This window comes from Amphiura filiformis, chromosome 13, assembly GCF_039555335.1.
Source record: "Amphiura filiformis chromosome 13, Afil_fr2py, whole genome shotgun sequence".
Lineage (NCBI taxonomy): Eukaryota > Metazoa > Echinodermata > Ophiuroidea > Amphilepidida > Amphiuridae > Amphiura > Amphiura filiformis.
In genome coordinates this window covers 29,021,834-29,041,881 of record NC_092640.1, presented here as the reverse complement: position 1 = coordinate 29,041,881, position 20,048 = coordinate 29,021,834, and the positions used below count along the sequence as shown (strand labels likewise).

The 20,048-nt window shown below is 37.2% G+C and overlaps 2 protein-coding genes across 2 annotated transcripts in view; both read right to left on the bottom strand.

Annotated features, from left to right (window-relative positions):
• Positions 1–20,048, bottom strand: part of LOC140168202 (death-associated protein kinase 1-like) — a 91,548-nt gene that overhangs the window by 24,675 nt on the left and 46,825 nt on the right. The gene's annotated exons all lie outside the window — the stretch shown is intronic.
• Positions 1–20,048, bottom strand: part of LOC140168201 (uncharacterized) — a 95,391-nt gene that overhangs the window by 59,876 nt on the left and 15,467 nt on the right. Inside the window, exons 3-13 of the mRNA XM_072191535.1 lie at positions 19,108–19,206; positions 15,894–15,992; positions 14,171–14,269; positions 13,377–13,478; positions 10,719–10,817; positions 8,632–8,748; positions 8,340–8,438; positions 7,959–8,057; positions 5,603–5,704; positions 5,311–5,409; positions 3,414–3,512 (exon numbers count right to left, since the gene is read on the bottom strand). Of these exons, the coding sequence (XP_072047636.1) occupies positions 3,414–3,512; positions 5,311–5,409; positions 5,603–5,704; positions 7,959–8,057; positions 8,340–8,438; positions 8,632–8,748; positions 10,719–10,817; positions 13,377–13,478; positions 14,171–14,269; positions 15,894–15,992; positions 19,108–19,206 (1,113 nt within the window). The remainder of the gene's footprint in view (positions 1–3,413; positions 3,513–5,310; positions 5,410–5,602; positions 5,705–7,958; positions 8,058–8,339; positions 8,439–8,631; positions 8,749–10,718; positions 10,818–13,376; positions 13,479–14,170; positions 14,270–15,893; positions 15,993–19,107; positions 19,207–20,048) is intronic.

The following is a 20,048-nucleotide window of genomic DNA, read 5'->3' as shown; positions in this document are numbered from 1 at the left end:
TTCTTCTGCGTCTTTTGAGGGTGGAATCCCTATATTCTGACGGTTCTTTCTATTTAAATGTTAGGTTTCACTGATCACATTGCCCCTTTTAATTTCGGGCCAAACAAATTAGGTAAAACGATCGTATTATATGAACGTATTACAAGACGTAAGACAAACACAGCACAAGGTTAAGACCAAACTTTAAAAAAAGGCATATTCAGCGATTTGCTCATTCGCAATTCAGTTGTTTACATCTTGTGTTAATACTGTATGTGCTAACATAGCCTGAACCCCCCCCCCCCCCACTCACACACACACATCCCTATATCCCTATAAGGCAGGCTTCGCCCCTACCCTGGGCGCCGCTATAGAATTGTTGCAAAATCACACTAAAATCAGGCTAATTCTCCTCCCATCCCATCGAATGACTGACTGTACAGCCACTAATCTAAGCAAATGTACAATTTATGATGTAGTGCGAGTCTAGTCGCTCTCGGAAAAAATAAGACCCTTTAGCAGTAGCGTCATCCCGTTTACCATAAACTCTGATATTTTGTAAACAGCTATCTAGCTAGAGGGCGCAGTAGCGGCTAATGTTATAAAAAGTCGGACTATAGAACCTTTTTACTGATTCAGACTAAAGAACACGGTATCCGTTTCGGACTATAGAACTTTTTATAATTTCGGACTAGAGAACCTTTTTGAATTCCGGTTAAAGAACCTATTTTTATATTCGGACTAGAGAACCCTTAAAAAAATCAGACTAGAGAACCGTTTTTCATATTCGGACTGGAGAACCGTTTTTAAAATTCGGATTAAAGAACGTCTTTTTATATTCGGACTAAATCTGAATTTATACTCGATCGCCGAGCGATTGCGATGAACCGTTTTTGGAAAACGATGGGCAATCGCCGAATTTTGCGATGCATCGCTCGTCGCTTTTACATTGATACTTATCACGGCGATAGCGATTGCAGACGACAATTAAAATATTCTAAATGCCACAAAATACATTTTTAAAACATCAGTTGCTGTCAATATTTATTGCTTTGAATTAATTCATCACCAAAAATTAATAATCGAGAAAGGTAAATTAATTAGCAAAATAATAGATCCAGTTGGTTGTATATGATTGGTTGACGCATTCACGTGTCAAGCGATATCGCTGGGAAGTTGAGATTTCTTCAACTTGTAAAAGCGACATCGTTTTTGCCTCAGCGATTTGAATCGATTAATCGGCTTGACGCTCTGGAACTATAAGTAAACACTGAGCATGCGTGAGAATCGCTTTTCTGCAAAAGCGGTCGAGTATAAACATGATAAATTCAGCTTTAAGAACCTTCGAAATAAAAAAACGCTTTTAAAATTTGAACCTCTTTTAAACTTCGGACTAGCGAAACACGTGCTCGGACTAGCAAAACTTCGAACTAAAGAACCTTCGGATTATAGAAGCGTCGGATTATAGAGCAGTCCCCCCTTTTGAGGTTGTTGGCTAGAAGAGCAATATCGTTTGCAAACTCCAGGTATGTAATTGTGCGCGGGCCAATTCGAATACTTACTGGATCAAGAGTGAAACAAGGCCGCTCTTCATTGACTTCATTGACAATAACCCTCCCTCAGAACATAGTCAAGGCATATGTTAAAGAAGAATGGTGCCAGCTATCGATCAATTATGAATAATTCACACGTAAGGGATCTGGAATGAGCGTTTTGAGCGTTTAGACAGTATTTTTTGTGGGACATGAGAGCACATCAGACATATCGAATTGCATTCTGAATACGAAGAATGTCTTTCTGATATGAAATAATTTTCATTTTTTGAAATTCACGATATAATACAAATTTTATGACAAATTATTAAAATTTGATATTTTTCACATTTTTGATATAATAACAGTCCTCGAAGTAAATTTGATAAATCTAATGATATATTCTTAAAGTGTATGTAGCTGGGAGGAAAAGCCGACGATCAATTGAAAATTTTGACCTTTCATATTGAAGCTATGGATTTTTTTCCCAAAAAGACCTAATTTTGTTGGTGTTTTGGGGAAAAAATCCATATCTTCAATACGAAAGGTCAAAATTTTTCATTTGATCGTCGGCTTTTCATCCCACCTACATACACTTTCAGTATAAATCACCAGATTTATACAATTTACTTCGAGTACTGTTAAATATCAAAAATATCAATTTTTAATTATTTGCCATAAAATGTGTATTACATTGCGAATAAAATGTGTATTACATTGCGAATTTCAAAAAATCAAAATTATGTGATATCAGAAGGACATTCTTCGTATTTAGAATGCCATTCGATATGTCTGATGTGCTTTAATGTCCCACAATAAATACTGTCCAAACGTTCATACCCCTTCCCTTAACTCTTATTTTTATTATATTGAGGTCACCACATAAAGGTGTAGTTGGTGTAGCGAATCTTTGCCGTTTAATGAAGAGTGTAAAACGCCTTCTAGCAAGGTCACGGGATATCGGAAACGGGTCAACTACCATGATCCCATTTACAGCAATGACTCGTTTTTCAAAGACAGCAATGATTCGTTTTTCAAAGAAAGTTTAGTAATTTGATATGGGAATAAGTTTTTGTAATAGGAATATCAAAATTAGGACTTGCTGTCAATAATTCGAAGGAAATGCTTGACAGATATCAAAAATATAATTTTGAAGTCACAAAAACCTTTGTCACCTCACCTGACCTTCCATCATGGCGACATATTTGTCTGTGTGTTCGTATTCGTGTTCTCATATGAATAAAATATCAAAGTAAAGAACTGCAATATTGACTACGGTGTCACAGTGATGCACCAATTACTCCTAAAAGTCTGACAGGTCACACGCCCAGTCACATGTTGACACATCACGTGTTTGGGGATCATGTGGACCAGCATTTTAAGATTCAAAGCTGGTTTACATGATTGTCATTTGAATACTCAATTATTTATCTTGGTTAATTAACATATCTTTTAGATGCAGATAAACGGTGTTTGCTGCATATCTATCTGTTATAATTCAATTAAATACTTAAAAAGAATTATCTTATGCAGTCCGCCTTTCATTCCAGCAATACACTTTGAATACACTTTTTCCAATTGCCGATTCCAGAGTAACTTCATTGGGAAGGCTGTGGAAGTAGCGGCCGCTACAAAGGCGGGGTTAAACTATGTTTTTTATTATTGTAGCGAAGATCACGATCAAGGTCAAACTACAAATTATCCCCGAAGAGGGAAATGTGTGAAATTGCGGAATATTAAATGGAATAAAATGCATTTTGAGATATCTAGATTTATTTTATTAAACTGTATGGAGACTGTAAAGGACTGTGAGTGATAAGTAACTGTCACAAACGTTTTCCAACGTAGGCCTGATGTAATTTTATTGCTATATTTACATTTTTGTATAAACTTCACACTGACCTTATCGACACAATTTGGGTTTGCGCCTTCATTGAGCAAAATGTGGCAGATTTCAAGGTTGGTGATTTCACATCCATAGTGAAGTGGTGTTTTTCCACGCTGTAATTTAAACATACATCGATGGTAATAAAGACATTGCAATGTTACATAAGCGTTGTGTGGAACGTGCGTTTAAATAAATAATAATAATAACATATAGAAAGGTTTCTATACAAAAACGATTCTCTTATAAACCATCATGCGCACAGTTTATACCTCGATACACCTGAGCACACATTTTCGTCCAAATAGCTTCCAAGCAGAGAACAACAAGCAGCGAATGTCTCCACCACATTCTTTGATTACACTACACGGTTGAGTGCATAGCAATATAGGAGCTGTGAAGCTTCTAGCCAAAAAAATGGGCCTCTTTGATTGGGTTTTGTCGAAACCTCAAATGTTCCCTTCATGCAATCAGATTTTTTTTATATCAAACGAAAGCTAACACTTCCACCTAAAAACAGTTTTAGTGACTAGGTCAGCAGATAACACAATTCAATGTTATAGCAAGGCGAATGTGGAAAATCTGTTGAAAACTACCTGTCCAAGCACATTTTTTGACCAAAATGTAGGGTTTAAAAGTCAAAACCTTAAGTGCTCCTTACAACATTTTTCAAATTTTATGTCATTAAATGAAAAAGCACACTTATATTGTCCATATATTAGAGTCACTAGAGTGAGCAATGGTCAGTTCTCTTAAAATTAAATTGCAAATCTTGTGCTAAAAGTTACTATTTTCGCCTGTTTTGTCATACGGTTGTAAATTCAATGATTTATGACTTTTAAAAAAGAGCGCTTACAAATTGATATGTAAATTTCGGTATTTATATAGCGCCTTATCACAGACCTCGGAGTGTTCAAAGCGAAAATTTAATGGTCACCGGATCTTATGCCTACTTCAATGCATCATGCTTTTGATTTTGACTAAAAATCAAGGTTAACACGCTGCCTAAAATAAATTGTATTTCAGTGCTTCCCAAATATTATGGTTGCCAAACAACATATATTTTGGTAGATTAAGGACCACTACATCATGACTATCATGAATTTACTTTCAAAATGTGACTTTTTCGTGGTGAAAATTAGCCCGTTGCATAAACCTCGACATACCGTAAAAGTCACCATTCGTTTCAGAAAAGTATATTAAAGAAAATATCAAAAGTCCCCAAAAGTCCAAGTAGTACAACAGTGCGTAATTTCCATAAATCCAAAATGGCCACTTATGACGAGAGGAATACATTGGTATGGTTTTAGCAAGATTTGACCAAATTTGAAATTTCACCCCCGCATAAGCGGCCATTTTGGATTTATGCAAATTAGGCACTGTTCCACTACTTGGATTTTTAGATTTGTTTTTGTGTAAGCTTTTTGGGAAATGTGTTCACGTAAAATGGATTCTGTTACAATTAGTGGTTGGAAATTTTCCTTAATTTGATTGGTCTAATTCAGTAGACTTTCAATGTCAATACGAGTCATCAACAGAAATATTTTCATAACATATTGAACTAAAACCTAAGCTTTTTGCTATTTACAAATAATATATACATTAATATAATAAATATGCTTCATCACTTAGGCCTACGCACGCATATCTCTTACACAAGACATACCATCACACGCTTGATTGGGCATTAAGTATGTGTAACTGACATTATTTGCGCAAACGAGTGGCTTATTCTGTTGTCTAGTACTCCATGGTACTTGTTATAACCCAATGTGAACATTGAGGCTGCTATTTATTTTACTCTTGGTTTACGTTGTATGGTGACAAAAAACTAAATTGACAAATAATAAGTGAAACAAGTCAGTCACTTGTAAAATTCATAATACTGATTGATTTGCAAAAGGCAAAACTTACGTTGTCTTCCACATTTGGATCTGCTCTGTAAGACAATAGCAATATACAGAGAGCAATATTACTTTGTCGAACAGCGAGTTGCAATGGAGTAACCCCTTTCTGTAAACAATAAAACGATATCATAATTACTGTTTTCATATTTAGTCCCGACTCTACTTCAAAGAAATCCCGACATTAAGTATCAAGCCAAACGTAACGGTGATCAGAAAACCACAATTACAAATCACATGAACTAAGGTAGTTCTCAAAAATGTTAATATTTTGCTGACAATATATGATTTGATTCACATACCTCGTCTCTTATATTGATGTCTGTTGATGGCGATTCCAAAAGTAGTTGACATATTTCTTCGATGCCAGCTTCACAAGCATAATGAAGAGGAGCCGTTCCAATCTTGACACAAAATAATAATAGTAATTATAATACTAACGATTAAAACAACAACAACAACAACACATTATAATAATAACAATAATAACTAGTGGCAAATGGTGGTCATAGACCCCTGCAAAATGTTCCAAAATGTACCCCTGGTCATGAGATTTGTTATCACTGAGTTTGAGCCCATACCCCTTACAGATGTCCAGATAATGAAATTATAAGATTTGACCCCACAAAACATTTGACCTGACCCCTGCAAAGTGTTCCAAAATGTTCCCCTGGTCATTAAGTTTGTTGACACCTGGCTATTTTTACAAAAGAAATTATGACAACATTCAGTGATTTATTCCCGTCGATTTATTCTCCTCCGCGGCCAATTTGGTTCCGCTCCCTCGGAATCAAACTGGCCACGGAGGAGACTACACTCATTTGTGTTTGTCTACTAAATTGAACCAGGAGAGTCCGACATGTAATAAAATCCATTTTGTTTGTTAAAATTTGACTTAATATACACTAAACCAAAAAAGAAACTTACAATTTTCACAAGGTCATATCTTAAAATCCTGTGCATCAAAATGAACAAAAATTACACATTACTTCAATACTCTACTCTAAACACATGTCAGTTGTGCAACTGACACAACAGTAAATTGCACTGACATTGAACGGCTTCCTGGACAACATTCACAGCACAAGAAATCTGTGAGAATGCGTATACTATCCTTACACAGATGACAATTTCCAAAGAGAAAGTGGAATAATGTGGAACAGGACCGATTTCTGGTTTTCGCGCAGTTGATATTGTAGATGAGGATGTATTCTGAAACTAGTATCAGCCATGAGTGTTAATCCCGAGGGACAGGGGGACATGTCCCCTCCAAAAATTGGGATGGGGGACACATTATCAAATCCCCCCACGTTTCGGAAAATACTTCCTTGGTTTAAGTAGGTTTACTGTAAAAATACAGGCAATATTCGGTATTATACCTTGATTTTTGGATAAAATAGGGTTAAAATAGTATTAAATTGTAAATTGTTGCGCGCACTTCATCCTCTATACATTCAAATTAAGATTGATTGGGGGCTAAATTAGTATAACACGTTTTGTGTGAGTTGTCCTTGGAAGTAGAAGGATTGCAGAAAGTGAATAACTCTTAGGGAAAAATCTTTGTTCTTAGTTCTGTTTAAATATGCACACATTTGGTAAGCACCTTAATTTGGGTAAAAAATAGTGTAAAAATGCAAATTTTTGCGCGCTTCGCGAGCGCATATATCCCAGCAAATTCGGGCCGAAATAATGCGGCAATTTTGTTTTCCTTGCCCCTCTTCCCCGACAAAACGTTACAGCTAACATTTAACACAATAATAGTGTTAAGTGTGCATCAAATGCCTTCATTTGGAGCCCATTTTGTAAAATGTTCCAACGACTCAGGGGGGATGCAGCAAAATAATATTTGAACTACAATCTAGGCAACTGGACTTTTTGAGTTAATACTGATACAGTATCTTTCTACGATAACCACTAGTTGGGTCACGTTTTAGTGGTTCGTATGTCTTATCATCATTTTACAGCTCACACACCTTGCTAGGATATTCAGTCTTATCTAACACGACAGTGCACCAACTCCTGTCCGCTGGTAAAATAGTGATGTCATTATCTCCACCAAGCGTTTTAAAGGCTTATCGTTCCTGTTTGTTAAGATTCGAGTTCGGAGTCCTCTCGGTAACAAGGCAAGATGATATTTTTGACCTTTTAAAATTCCTCCTCGTCCGATGCGCACAAGTTGTTGTGTTTGATAGCCGATTCTGTAGCAGTAATAAGCTCTACATGCGGTGTATGATTCGTTGCAATGAACTTTTACCGCCAAAAGATCAGTAGGGCTGATGATGCGTTCAGGATCGAACGTGAAATTTTCCCACTCAAAAACGTAAGTCCAGTTGCCTAGATTGTAGTTCAAATATTATTATTGACTACCTGGGTGAATGGTAATCTTTACAAACGAATTTTAATTTTAAAATGCAGCAGTTAATTACATACTGTTGTATAATAACTGATGTAATTGAAAGGAAGTGTATGACAGATAATTACTTCGCAAAAGTGCATTCGTCAAGATAATCGCCAAACGGCTCTCGAACTAAATGCATAACTCCGCAGTCTTGTGCGATTATCTTGACGATTGCACTGTGCTCAGTGAATTATCCTTATCATAATGTGCATATGAGAGGCCGTCATAAATATAAGACTAATAAATTATTAATTTCTTACAGCATCTGTGACATTCGGATCTGCTTTGTAGTTCATCAATAATTTGCACATCTCCTTATCGTTTGCTTGAACAGCTAGAGTAAGTGGTGTCGATCCATCCTAAGTTAAGGGGATATAAAATTATTTTAAAAGGTGTCTTCTATTTATAGAAGTATTACGTCAGGGAATTAACACGAATAACACGAATTAATACACTATAACAATAATGAAATTAATATACTTTACTAGGAATAATAAAGTCATGATAGCCAATCCTAATGTATCTTCTTCAATCTTAAAATACTGAATGTGTGTTGGGTAGGTAATAGTTGAAAGGAAATTTCATTTGTACCGTTCCGTATATTCTATAATTCCGTGTTTCTCTAGTAAACGAAGTTTTACCTGGCATTGTATGTTAGGGTGAGCTCCACCGGCCAAAAGGATCTCACACACTTTATGGTTCCCCTTCAACGTTGCGCAATGCAGTGGCGTATAACCAGTCTGTAAATATAGAACACGAATCAACATTTTTCTTACAAATCAGTTTTACCGTTATCTTTAGTTTGTTGTTTATAGACAGTATACATACAAATTTTACTCGATCGTTTCAATAGTCGTTTAAAATCAAATTGAACGATTGCACTATGTACACGAAGCTCTAGGACCATACAATTACAGAGCTGTTCGTATTTACCTCTTTAACAATCTGATCATTTATTTGTATATTTGGATCTCCACCAGAAGAAAGTAGAAGCTGGCATATACGAATATAATTGTTAGCGGCTGCCTTGTGAAGAGCTGTCCCGTTTGCCTATGGATGAAAATGAAAAGTGAATATTAGGACTATTTCCTTGAAATGGATGGAGTGCACTATGAGATAGTAGTGGTTAAGGTACTTGTCTCCAGTACATGAGTTCCCTGGCACACCGACATCGCCTGGCTAATAATTACTTGGTACAGCAGAGATACTAAAATAAATACCCGGGATCGATACACGTGAATTTGCTATGCACGAGTTTGATATGAGAAGAAAATCTTTAGATAACGATGTAGAAAATGATGAATATCTCCCGTAAATGATTTCGTATAAAGAAACCAGATGTGGTTCCTTGCACATAAATATATATTGTCAACAGATATGATAGTCGTTAGCGTGCGCTTTGAGACAGTGGCTTGCGTCTTGAGTCAAAAACTGACAATTTATTCCGCAATAATTCTGATTTATATGTGCCGAATTATATAGCGCAGTGTATAGGCCAATCGTGAAGGTTGTCTAAAAGAATATGACCTATGGCATACCATGCTTGACTGACACACAGCGAGGTTAGTCACCGAGCTAATCGGGGCTATTGTCAGTAGCCTTAGTCAGATGTCCTTCAGCCTATTATGCGACTGAACTATTAAACAGGTCGATATGTATAATGGCCATACGTGGCGGTGGATTCAATCTACCATGGCGATTTCTGCCATGAAGATATCGGGGCGATGACACCGTGCCTGGTTTAATCCACGGATCTGGGAATTGTTGAGGAAACGTTTGATTTTAATTGGTAACACCTATAGATTAAATCAGACTCCCGCGCCCCTCCATGGTACATTTGGAATAGAGAAACTGAACTTCGAGTACATCGTGATTGCTGTGTACAGAAAACATACAAGTATAAAAGTGTAATATCTCAAGTGAGTTTGTAAAAGCTGTTTACCTCTTGATGTCCCAGCCCGTCCAGTGTAGGTAGTTTGTTCATGGGAGCACCTAAAGATTAACATTGCTAATTGGGTACCTATCAGCTAAAGCAGTAAAATTGACAGATTGAAAACCCTGGTTTGTAGTGGCCGGTACCTTGCTTGATCTGCATCGACATTACTTTAAGGACGTGTGTAGTCAAGAAGATGTAACTATTATCAAGCCCAGGTTATACTACATCCTATTGTCAGTTCACTCAGTCTACTGCAACTGCCCCGACTTGGGACGGGCGGCGGTGGGTTGAGCGCTTTGGTCCCGCCTGCTTTGGCTGAGGATATTAAAAGCTAGGAACAGGTGGTGAGATGAATTAAAAACCGAAGACTCAAGTTATTGCTCCTACTTGACCTATATAGTCTATTGGAATAAAGTCCATTGGGCTGAGTCTGCAAGCTGGGATCATTTTAAGAAAGTGAAAGCACCATTTAAGGCCACTGACACATGATCTTAGTTTGAAATTTGAGTTTTTCAGATGGTAGCCAAGGTCTTCTTTGGTCTAACAAGAGGTTAAATACGACCAAAAAGAGCACAACTGATAGGAACTATCTGGAACATGAACCAGACAGTAACTGTTGTCCACTTCTATGTATGTACTCGCACAAACAGCTCATCGTGTAGTTGTGTAACAATTCACCCATGTCAGATAGGATGTGATACCATTTAGGAGCAAACTGGATCAAGTTTTGGGCTACTGATCCATATGCATTGGCTAAGTTTAGCCAAGCCACAACCATTTCTCTAGCATATTGCTTGGCATCAAGTAAGGTTTCCATCAGAACTTGAGTATGGAATACCAGGGAGAAATCCCTTCTGAATGGCTTGGTCTATGCATGTACCCATGGGCAGTCGGTTGGCAAAATCTTTCTACTGACATTGGTCAATATAATATTTCTAAATAATTTTGGTTTAGATTTACCAGATGGGGAATGTCATTCATCCCTGGCGCAGATGTGTTCCTCTTCTTCAAAATTACATTCTCCAGCCCTGTTATAGATGGATAAGTAGATAGATAGATGAAACTAAATAAAAGCAATACTTACAATACTAGCTGCATTTGGATCTGCCGACTTACTCAACAATAGTTTGCATGTTGATTCATGACCTTTGGCTGAAGCATGTTGAAGTGGCGTGATGCCCTCCTGTATATGAAAAAAAACCCACTTTATCTTGTTACTAAAGTTCTAGTTTTATGTCTTACAACATCGGTCTGGATTTAGCATATTATAAAGATATTCTCTGAAACTCTCTGATTATCTGATTATGTTCTTACAAATATTATCACTTTGACACTGCCACATATACTGCTGTGGTAGCTTTTGTTCACCAAATTGTTTAATTGGAGAAGCATATCGTAGACCATGCAACTTAAAAATCTTTCAATACGTATTATTTAAACAAAATCCTTTAAGAAAGGAATGGGCGCCCCAATGGAAATTTTCATGTGATATGCTGTAAAAGCAGCCGTTTCATTCAGTGTAATTAAAAGATTGTAAAATGCAAGGCATATCTATTGCAGTGGAAAGGTGTAATACGTTAGTTATACACCCATTTCTGCGTAAATTAATAGAAGATCAACCTAATAAGAAAAACGCGTTCATGCAGATATGGAGATATGATATTGGCATGTCGCTTTGTTTACATATTCTCCAAAAACGAATGATTCTGTCACTCAATCGTGCTACCATTCTGCATATTTGGCAATCCCGCCTGCCTGGTTATTAATTTTAATGGTAGTTAAGAAGTAACATCTTTTGACTTGGTAAAGTTAGACAAAGATCGCCGTATATCAGGCTTTAAGAGGTTTTTATTTTGTTTAAGTGATACAATGGTCACGGACTATTAGTAGGTATGTCACAGTGGCTGCACAATAATTCTGCTACACTGTACATGCAAGCATAACAGTGAATCGAAAAGCGCGCGCTTCAAAGTTGGCCAATATTAGAAAACATCCATGTCGATAAATGAATTTCCTCATATGCTTCATTTATCGAAATTGTTTGAATTTTTAATATATGGTGTGTGAAGCCTTTCCGAGGCTACCATTGGGTCCTCAAAAATTAAAAATTGTTTTGTTTAAGAGCTACTGCCTGTTTAATGGATTTTTGAAGATCGCTCATAAATCAGTAAATATTGGCCTATTGAAATAAAGGGACCTACCACCATTTAGCTGAAATACTAATCTTTCTTAGCATGTAAATTATTTTCGTCAACAACGAACGAAACACTTGAGAAAAACTAGCTGAAATAAAACATTATCAAAGATATTTTTAGGGAGTAATTTTTCAAACCACAATAGCTCCAAGCACATAAAGTAAATGTCCTGTCGCCTGCTCTGAGGTGAGCCTTGGGGTAATCCAAACGAAGGAAATCATTGACGGATCTGAGATTACAATAGTCTCTCGAGTATTGGCTAGACCTTTCAAGTGCTGGTCAGACCTGTCGAATGCTGGTTAGACCTGCCGAACGCTCGCGGAACTTATCGAACGCTCGTTGGACCTGTCGCTGTCCCGTCGAATGTCGATGAATGTCAGCAGCGCATGTGTACATGTATCATCAAATCGTCGTACGTCTTATTACGTCGCAGCTGCGTGATACTCCGCGCAATAATACATAATATTACGATCGCGATCGGCGAGCTAATACACGCATTGTAGGCGCTGGAATTATAATAGTTATTTTCTTCGTTTTAACTCATTGGTTTTGCTCGCAATTAAAAGGAGACAATGTGATCAGTGAGAACGAACATTTAAATAGGAATCCATACTGCAGTTACTGTCCGTTTTCCTATACACAATACACAGTGCTCTCACCATTGACGCGCGACCTTTACAAATAGTGTATCTTATTAAGTATATGCATTTGCCTAGTTAACATCACTGTGTGAAAAATAACCGGCCAATATTTAAAGTATTCTCCAAACTTCTAGCAAATATATTTCTCTAACATGACCTAAAATTACAGCTAGGTTAGATGTTCAGAAATAGTCGCACTTTCGTAAAATATGAGTGAGGGCAAGGCATAGCTAGCTCATAGCTAGCCAACTCCCCGTGTTAATTGAATGGAGATTTGACCGAAAATATTGGTTACGGACCGATCAGTTATGAAGGATGAAACAAAAAAACGGTACAAGCTACATTTAAAGTATTCTAGGAAATTCTAGAAAATATAGATTTGTAATATGTCCTAATTCTTTAGCTAATTTAGGTGTTTGGAAATAGTCGCACTTTTGTGTTTTAGGAAGGATATGTAAACGACAGATAACACCAAAAAATATGAAGAAATTATTTCGAAACCGTGTTAAGTCAACAATCATTATGTTGCTCATTTTCAAGAATGCTGCATAACAAAAAGCAGACCATTGTCTCATTTCGTGAACAAAGGTCCACATACCATTGTTTCCTTGCGTTTCCTTTATAATCGGTTACCCAACTGAAGCTATAATACCAGCTTTATTGCGATATCGCACATGTAAAACAGACACATGTGCACAACCAGAAAAGATCTGATTTAATCAGTTGAGCTGTTTTCAATGAGTGTTATCTTGGTTTAATAGCTTTTAATGGGGTTTAAGTCCTGCAAAGGTCGTGATGAATTCTACTATAGACATAATGGGACTATTCAGGAATGGCTTCACTGCATCATGCTATTCTTTATGCAAATCACATTGCTTTAACAACAACAAAATAAAGCGTTCTTACATTATTTGCACGGGAGACGTCAGCATTTCCATCTTCGATAAGTATGCGAGAAATGGGAGTGTAGCCTCGAGCGGCGGCGTAACCTAGAACGGTGTTGCCTGCCTATTAAATAGAAGAATAGTAAGTATATCACATTTGAGTGGTAGGCATAACAGAAAAACATCATTATGTGCTTATTTTTGGTTGGAGCAGGATATCACTCCATAAAGGCCGCCTTTGATTTTTCGACAACCATCCCAATTGACTCAGGAATGGCTTCAAAACTCACCCGCTGGTCGAAAACCGGCACTCTCCAATTAGGCTGCCAGCGGTTGTGTTTGAAGTCATCCTTTATGTGTTATTACAAACGGCTTAACTCAGCATGTATCATTTTGTATAAGCATAATATGGGTGTAAATATAACCTGATTCCAAATTGGAAGGAAACGGAACATGCACACTTTACAATGTAGATTCTATGAAGAGTTATTCTCTGTTATGATAAATAATAAGCACGTGGTGGTAATCCCATGTAGAGTATCACGTAGTATACCATGTATAAGTATACCATTAATTGGCAGAAATTGTGGATATAGTAATACTAATGATTCTCAAAGTATAGAGACGAATAGATACAAATTGTGTTTTTTTTTCTTGATACCAATATCAACATTATTGGATATCGCAGAGTAAATAAAGTGGTAGCCAAAGTGAAATTCACAATTTTTCAGCCATAGTGACAATAGACATGAAATTTAAAAAAAATATTCATGATAAATACCGCTTTGCTTGAATTGAAATTTTTTTATAACTTACTGGGCTCGTATGATCTGCATCCGCTCTGTGTGAAATTAATAATTTGAGGAGACGTTCATCTTTGTTTGCTGCTGCATATCTAAGGGGAGTTTTACCAGACTGTTGTGGAGACAACAGGAGTAAAGCGAGAGATCATAATATTAGAAGTTTTAGATCTATACACATTTATCTAAAACGAATGCGAATACAAAGAATATACATATACAAAGAATAATTATACATGTACAATACCATGAATATACAAAGCAGAATACGAAAAAGAAGATGATATATAAGAAAACAAAGAAGCTTATGAATAATTTCATGAATACTTACGAAATTGACGAAAAAGACAAAAAAGAAGACGAAGACAAAAAAACGACATCAATAATATGCATTTCTCCTTAAACAGCTACAATCCCGGTCAAAAGTAATTGGAACACTTGCGTAAAAGTAGGACCGTTTTAAAACTTAATTCCGTTATACTTGCCATACTAAAAGTTCACTTTCTTTGGTGTGAAGTCTGAACCGTTTCCTACTACTGCTAACCTCCCCTGCGCCACCAATCAATGTTGCATGACCAAAACACAACTGACAACATTGATCGGGGGAATGGGGGAATATTTGAAGTACCCATGGTAGCAAGGGCGTCAATCCGAAATAGATTGTGGGGAGACACAATGTTTGTGAAATATGATCCGGAAGTGGGTCGCGCTTGCGCAACGCAGGGGGTGTCTGAGGGGGGATTTACAAAATGAGCCTCCAAATGAAGGTATTTGGTGGACACTTTTTACACTATTACGCCTATTGTGTAAATTCCAGTTGGAAAAACTTATTTGGGGGGGGTAAAGAAAATAAATTGGCCAGGGAGCTTTATTCCGGCCCGATTTTTCTGGGATATATGCGCGAGCAGCGCGCCAAAATTTTCAGCTTCATACTCTTTGAAGTGAAAGTTGATACACATTGGGTTCATTTTCTGCGAAGCGCACAAAAATGTGCAATTTTACACTATTTATACCTAATCAAGTTGTTTACCGAAACTGTGCGTATTTAAATAAAATGCTCTTTACCGGTCAAGTTTACGGGGACATGCGCGTATTGTTCACACAAAACTTGTTATTACTATTTTAGCCCACGAATTTGAATTTGAAGGCGAATTTGAACTTGATGAAGTGCGCGCGAACTGCGGAAAATTGTCAATTATATATTATTTTAGCCAAAAATCAAGGTATAATACCGAATATTGCCTGTATTTTTACAGTAAATGCCGAAACGTGGGGGGCATTTGATATTGCCCCCCTGGATTGACGCCCATGCATCTTAGAGTGATCCAGCAATTAAAACCGGGATTGTAAATTAAATTGTGTCGAGCCGTTATAAAAGGAGAAATAAAACAATTAGAAAATGTGTCTTTCAATTCTATTCATGGAATAATTGCGTTAGGGAATAAATATGGACTGGTTGTTAGTGTTAATGTACATGTATATATGAAATCGGTACAAAGGCGGTATAGCATAAAGGTGGTAAAATTCACAACAGAAATTCTAAAAAAACACAACAGCAATCAAAGTAATATACTTTCTAAGGATCATATCGAAATTAAAAACATGACAACCAAGCCTTAACTTGCTTTAAGTACTGTACGTATGTTTGGGTAGATAACACTTTAAAGGGAAGTTCATTTTCATTTTTATCGTTCCGCATGTTTGATAATCGTATGTTTCCCCAGTAAAAGAAGTTATACCTGGGATTCTATGTTTGGGTCAGCTCCTCCGGTCAAAAGGATCTCACAAACGTTATAATTCCCCTCCAACGTTGCATAATGTAGTGGCGTATAACCATCCTGAAATATGAAACACGAATTAACATTTCTCTTAGAGGTTGTGCATATGACATATCATACCGTAAATATGGCAGACTACTCAAATGCATTCAACAAAAACATGATTGCAAGATACCGCGACAGTTCGTCTCACACCCAACAAATGCACTAAGATCAAATAGGTTGATGACAACATTTGATTGAATGGACTGTACTGCGCCATGATTAAGGCCGGTTCAGTGTGTATATTCGAAGGTGAAATTCGGCTTCGAATATAAAACTATGAGCCGGAGAAAGATATATTTCTACAATTCATAGCGTTGCCAGACTGTAATTTTGCAACTTAGCTTCAGAACAGCACACGGCTGCCCTAATCTCACATGATATCAAAAAAAAATTAAATTCAGTTTGTCAACTTTTTATTGTTATCATTACTCCATTTAGTTTTGATACCAAATCATCTAAATATTTTCCAATTTCCAATTTTCCAATTTGTAAGCAAAATTAAAAAATATACACGTTTAACTCACATTTTTAGACTTGTACCTTCTACTACGCCTACCAGTGCGTTCTCTTTTAGGCTAATTAAAGCTTTTTAAAAAGTAATATGAATAAAGAAGTTGCAGGTCTATCAAATAGACATGATAGAAGTACATCATATAACATAATAAATGTATTTGATGGCCCTCTCATATCTAGCTGATCACCGAGATCAATTTTAAATAGCCGTTACAGATGCCGCAATCACAGACGGTGCTTCAAAAAGAACTCGATTTGTACTTGTCGGTGGATATTTTGGACTTTTGACCCATTATAAATATGTTAATATAAACTCCTCAACAAAAGTTTGGAAAGTTTTTCAAGCATCTGTATCTCAGATTATTTGTGACATGTTCATATCGTGTTGCATAGCAATAGATAGCCACGTGTACTTTACTCCCCTTTACAATGATACCATATTTGGAACAATCACCATTTTGACGCCTGAGTACACGTCTTGTGAATGTAGTCATTGGTAGTGGGGTCTCAAACAGAATTTGCCAAATTGAGCATTACTCTGTGCAGACGCTGCAATCCGATATCTTCACAACCTGGGACCAAATGCAACCCTCCAAGATGACCCCCCCCCCCCCCACAGAGCCAAGGTAGGCAACGACTACCTACAGAATATGGGAGTAGGGCGAATGGAATGGCCTGCCATTAGACCATACCTCAACCCGATTGAACACTTGTGGAACCAGCTTGGTCGTGCTGTGAGTACCAGAGTAGTCAATGCAACTACATGCACATTGAATGACCTGCGACGAATCCTGGTTAAAGAATGGAATGACATCCCACAGGAACGTGTGACAAGGCTTGTGAGCAGCATGATGAGAAGGTGCCAGGCTGCTGTGGCTGCGTATGGCTTTTCAACCTACTATTGAGGTTTAGCGACTAGTGTTGTATGAGCACAGAATAATGTGTTTGAGACCCCACTACATTCACAAGACGTGTACTCAGCCATGAAAAAGGTGATTGTTGCAAATGTGGTGAATTAAGTACATATTCATTGATATGCAACATGATATGAACATGTCATAAATAATCTGAGATATTGATGCTTGAAAAAACTTTCCAAACAGTAACCGTAGTATGGAAGAGTAGCAGATAGCATGTATATAGGTCTCGATAAGGCTGAGTTCACATAGGAGTATACTGTATACGGTATACGACGCGTAAGACGTATTATTTGCTTCTAAGGCTGCGATCACATAGAAGTTAACTGTATATACGCTCAGGCTGAGTTCACATAGCATACTCTTTATATGTGAACTCAGCCTGATCGAATGAGCGTATATCATATAGCGTACATACATACTTCTATGTGATCGCAGCCTTAGAAGCAAAGAACACGTCTTACACTTCACATAATGCATTTCTTCCATTGCAATTGTCTGTATTGATTTGTTTTGTTGTGCCACATGCATGACATGGGTCGATAGTGAATTATTCCTGGCACCGCCACTGGAAATATACCTCTGGCTCAGTGAATAGAGTACATCCAGATCTTGCAAAATATATCTATTTCTTGACTAGCGACCCATGTTCAGAAAGTCTATTCTAAATTTGAAAACAAAGGAAACCTGTACATAAGGGACCATTCACAAACACTTGTAAGGGGGGGATGCAAAAATTTCATGGCAAACATTTTCGGGCCCCCCTTTACAGACCTCAAAAATTTCAGGGCCCCCCTTTTTGACATGAAAATTATGGGTCAACGCCATAGAAAAGCATATAAACTCCCAGGAAAATTAGTGGTCATTTTTTCAGGCCCCCCCTTTTTGCATCAGGCTCCCCTAACAAGTGTTTGTGAACGGTCCCTAAGTAGGCCAAATGGGAGCGTCATTGTTGAGGGGATGTATTATGTTGATTCTGGGAAGGGTAATATATCTTCTCTGGGTTTTGAGTTGAAAATTTAGCCAATACCCCGTTTTATTTAATACTGCTTCTTCTTGATAAACATGGGAAAAGTGCCCTTATTTACTGCATACCAAATATGGTCTGAACCCTTAGATTTTAAAAATACGGTAGTTTTGAGCAAGCCAGCGAAGCAAGTTTCTAAACCAGCCTGTCAGATTTTAATTTTCTTGATTTTTTGATATTTTACCTATATTACACCAAATCTAATTAAAAAATTTTCGTTGAAATTTAATCAAGAGACGACAAAAAACGAAAGCGATTTTTACATTTCGTACCCGTCATTTTTGGTGTTTGTCATTCAAAATAAAAACGACCTAAACAATAGGGAATGTCCTTTGCAATCGGCAGCCTGTCTATATGTTAAATTCAGACTCCCGCTCTCCTCCATGGTACATTTGTAATAAAAAAAACAATGAACCTCGAGTACTCCGTCCTTCGGAGGGAACGTTAAGCCGTGAGTGCTATGTACAGAGAGCCGTATCTGTAAAAGAAAGTGTAATCTCAAGTCAATTTCGTAAAGGTTAAGATTTGTTCACCTCTGGGTATTCCAATCCGTCCAGGTTGTTTGTTCATGGGAGTCCTTAAGAGTAGCTGCACTGCTGTACCCGTCTGCTAAAATTGAAAAAGGCAAGTAAATAAATAGATGAAACTATGCCTACATAAATGCATCACTTACCACATTCGTTGCATTTGGATCCGCCGACTTACTCAACAACAGATTGCATGTTGATTCATGACCATTGGCTGAAGCATGGTGAAGTGGTGTGGAGCCTGCCTGTAAATGAAAAATATGATCTTGGTGTTAAATTGTACACAGAATTACATAAGTTCTAGTTCTAGTATTATTTTACAACGTGAATAAAGCTGTGGTGAAGACGACGATAAGCTGCATAAAATCTTGAAACATTCGAGTTAGGTATTATTTTTGGTCTGGATGGAGCATACTATCAAAAACGAACTTCTCTGAAACCCTGATTATGCTTTATAAATATTATCACTTTGACATTGATACTACCAGTGCAGATAGCTTTTTTCTATGAAGGAAAACATAGACACGAAATTATTCAATTTGAGAATATTAGAGAAAATACCTATTGCTATAGTAGTTAATCCGATTATTACATAACTTCGCCAACATGAGTCAACTCTCAAACAATACAGTAGTCCAGGTCTATTCATGTGTTTGTAAAACAAAACCGGACTGCTATACCCTGGCGAAGTTGTGTTATAATCTAGGAAACTAATGTGGCTAGTTGTTGGTTAAAAAACCGACACTGTTTAAAATATCGGGATTTACACAGGCGGCCTTTATGTGGGTCAGCGAGTGTTAATGAAGCAATAGACGAATCCAACGAGCCAAGTCATGGTCAGGATTTGGTCGGCCATATTTGGGTCCCCGCAACACCAAAAAGCCGCTTAAAAATCGATGTTATATTCTTTTTGCTGTAAACTGTCATCATTCTTTTGTCTACGTGTAACACGGGTGATAAAATGCAGTTTAAAATACCCTCCAAGGCCGCATTATTTCACATTTTAGGTGAGATTGAGCCGACGGGGACCCAACTTTGGCAGCCATTAAGGTATAGGAATGCGTGAAATTGGATTCGTCTATACAGA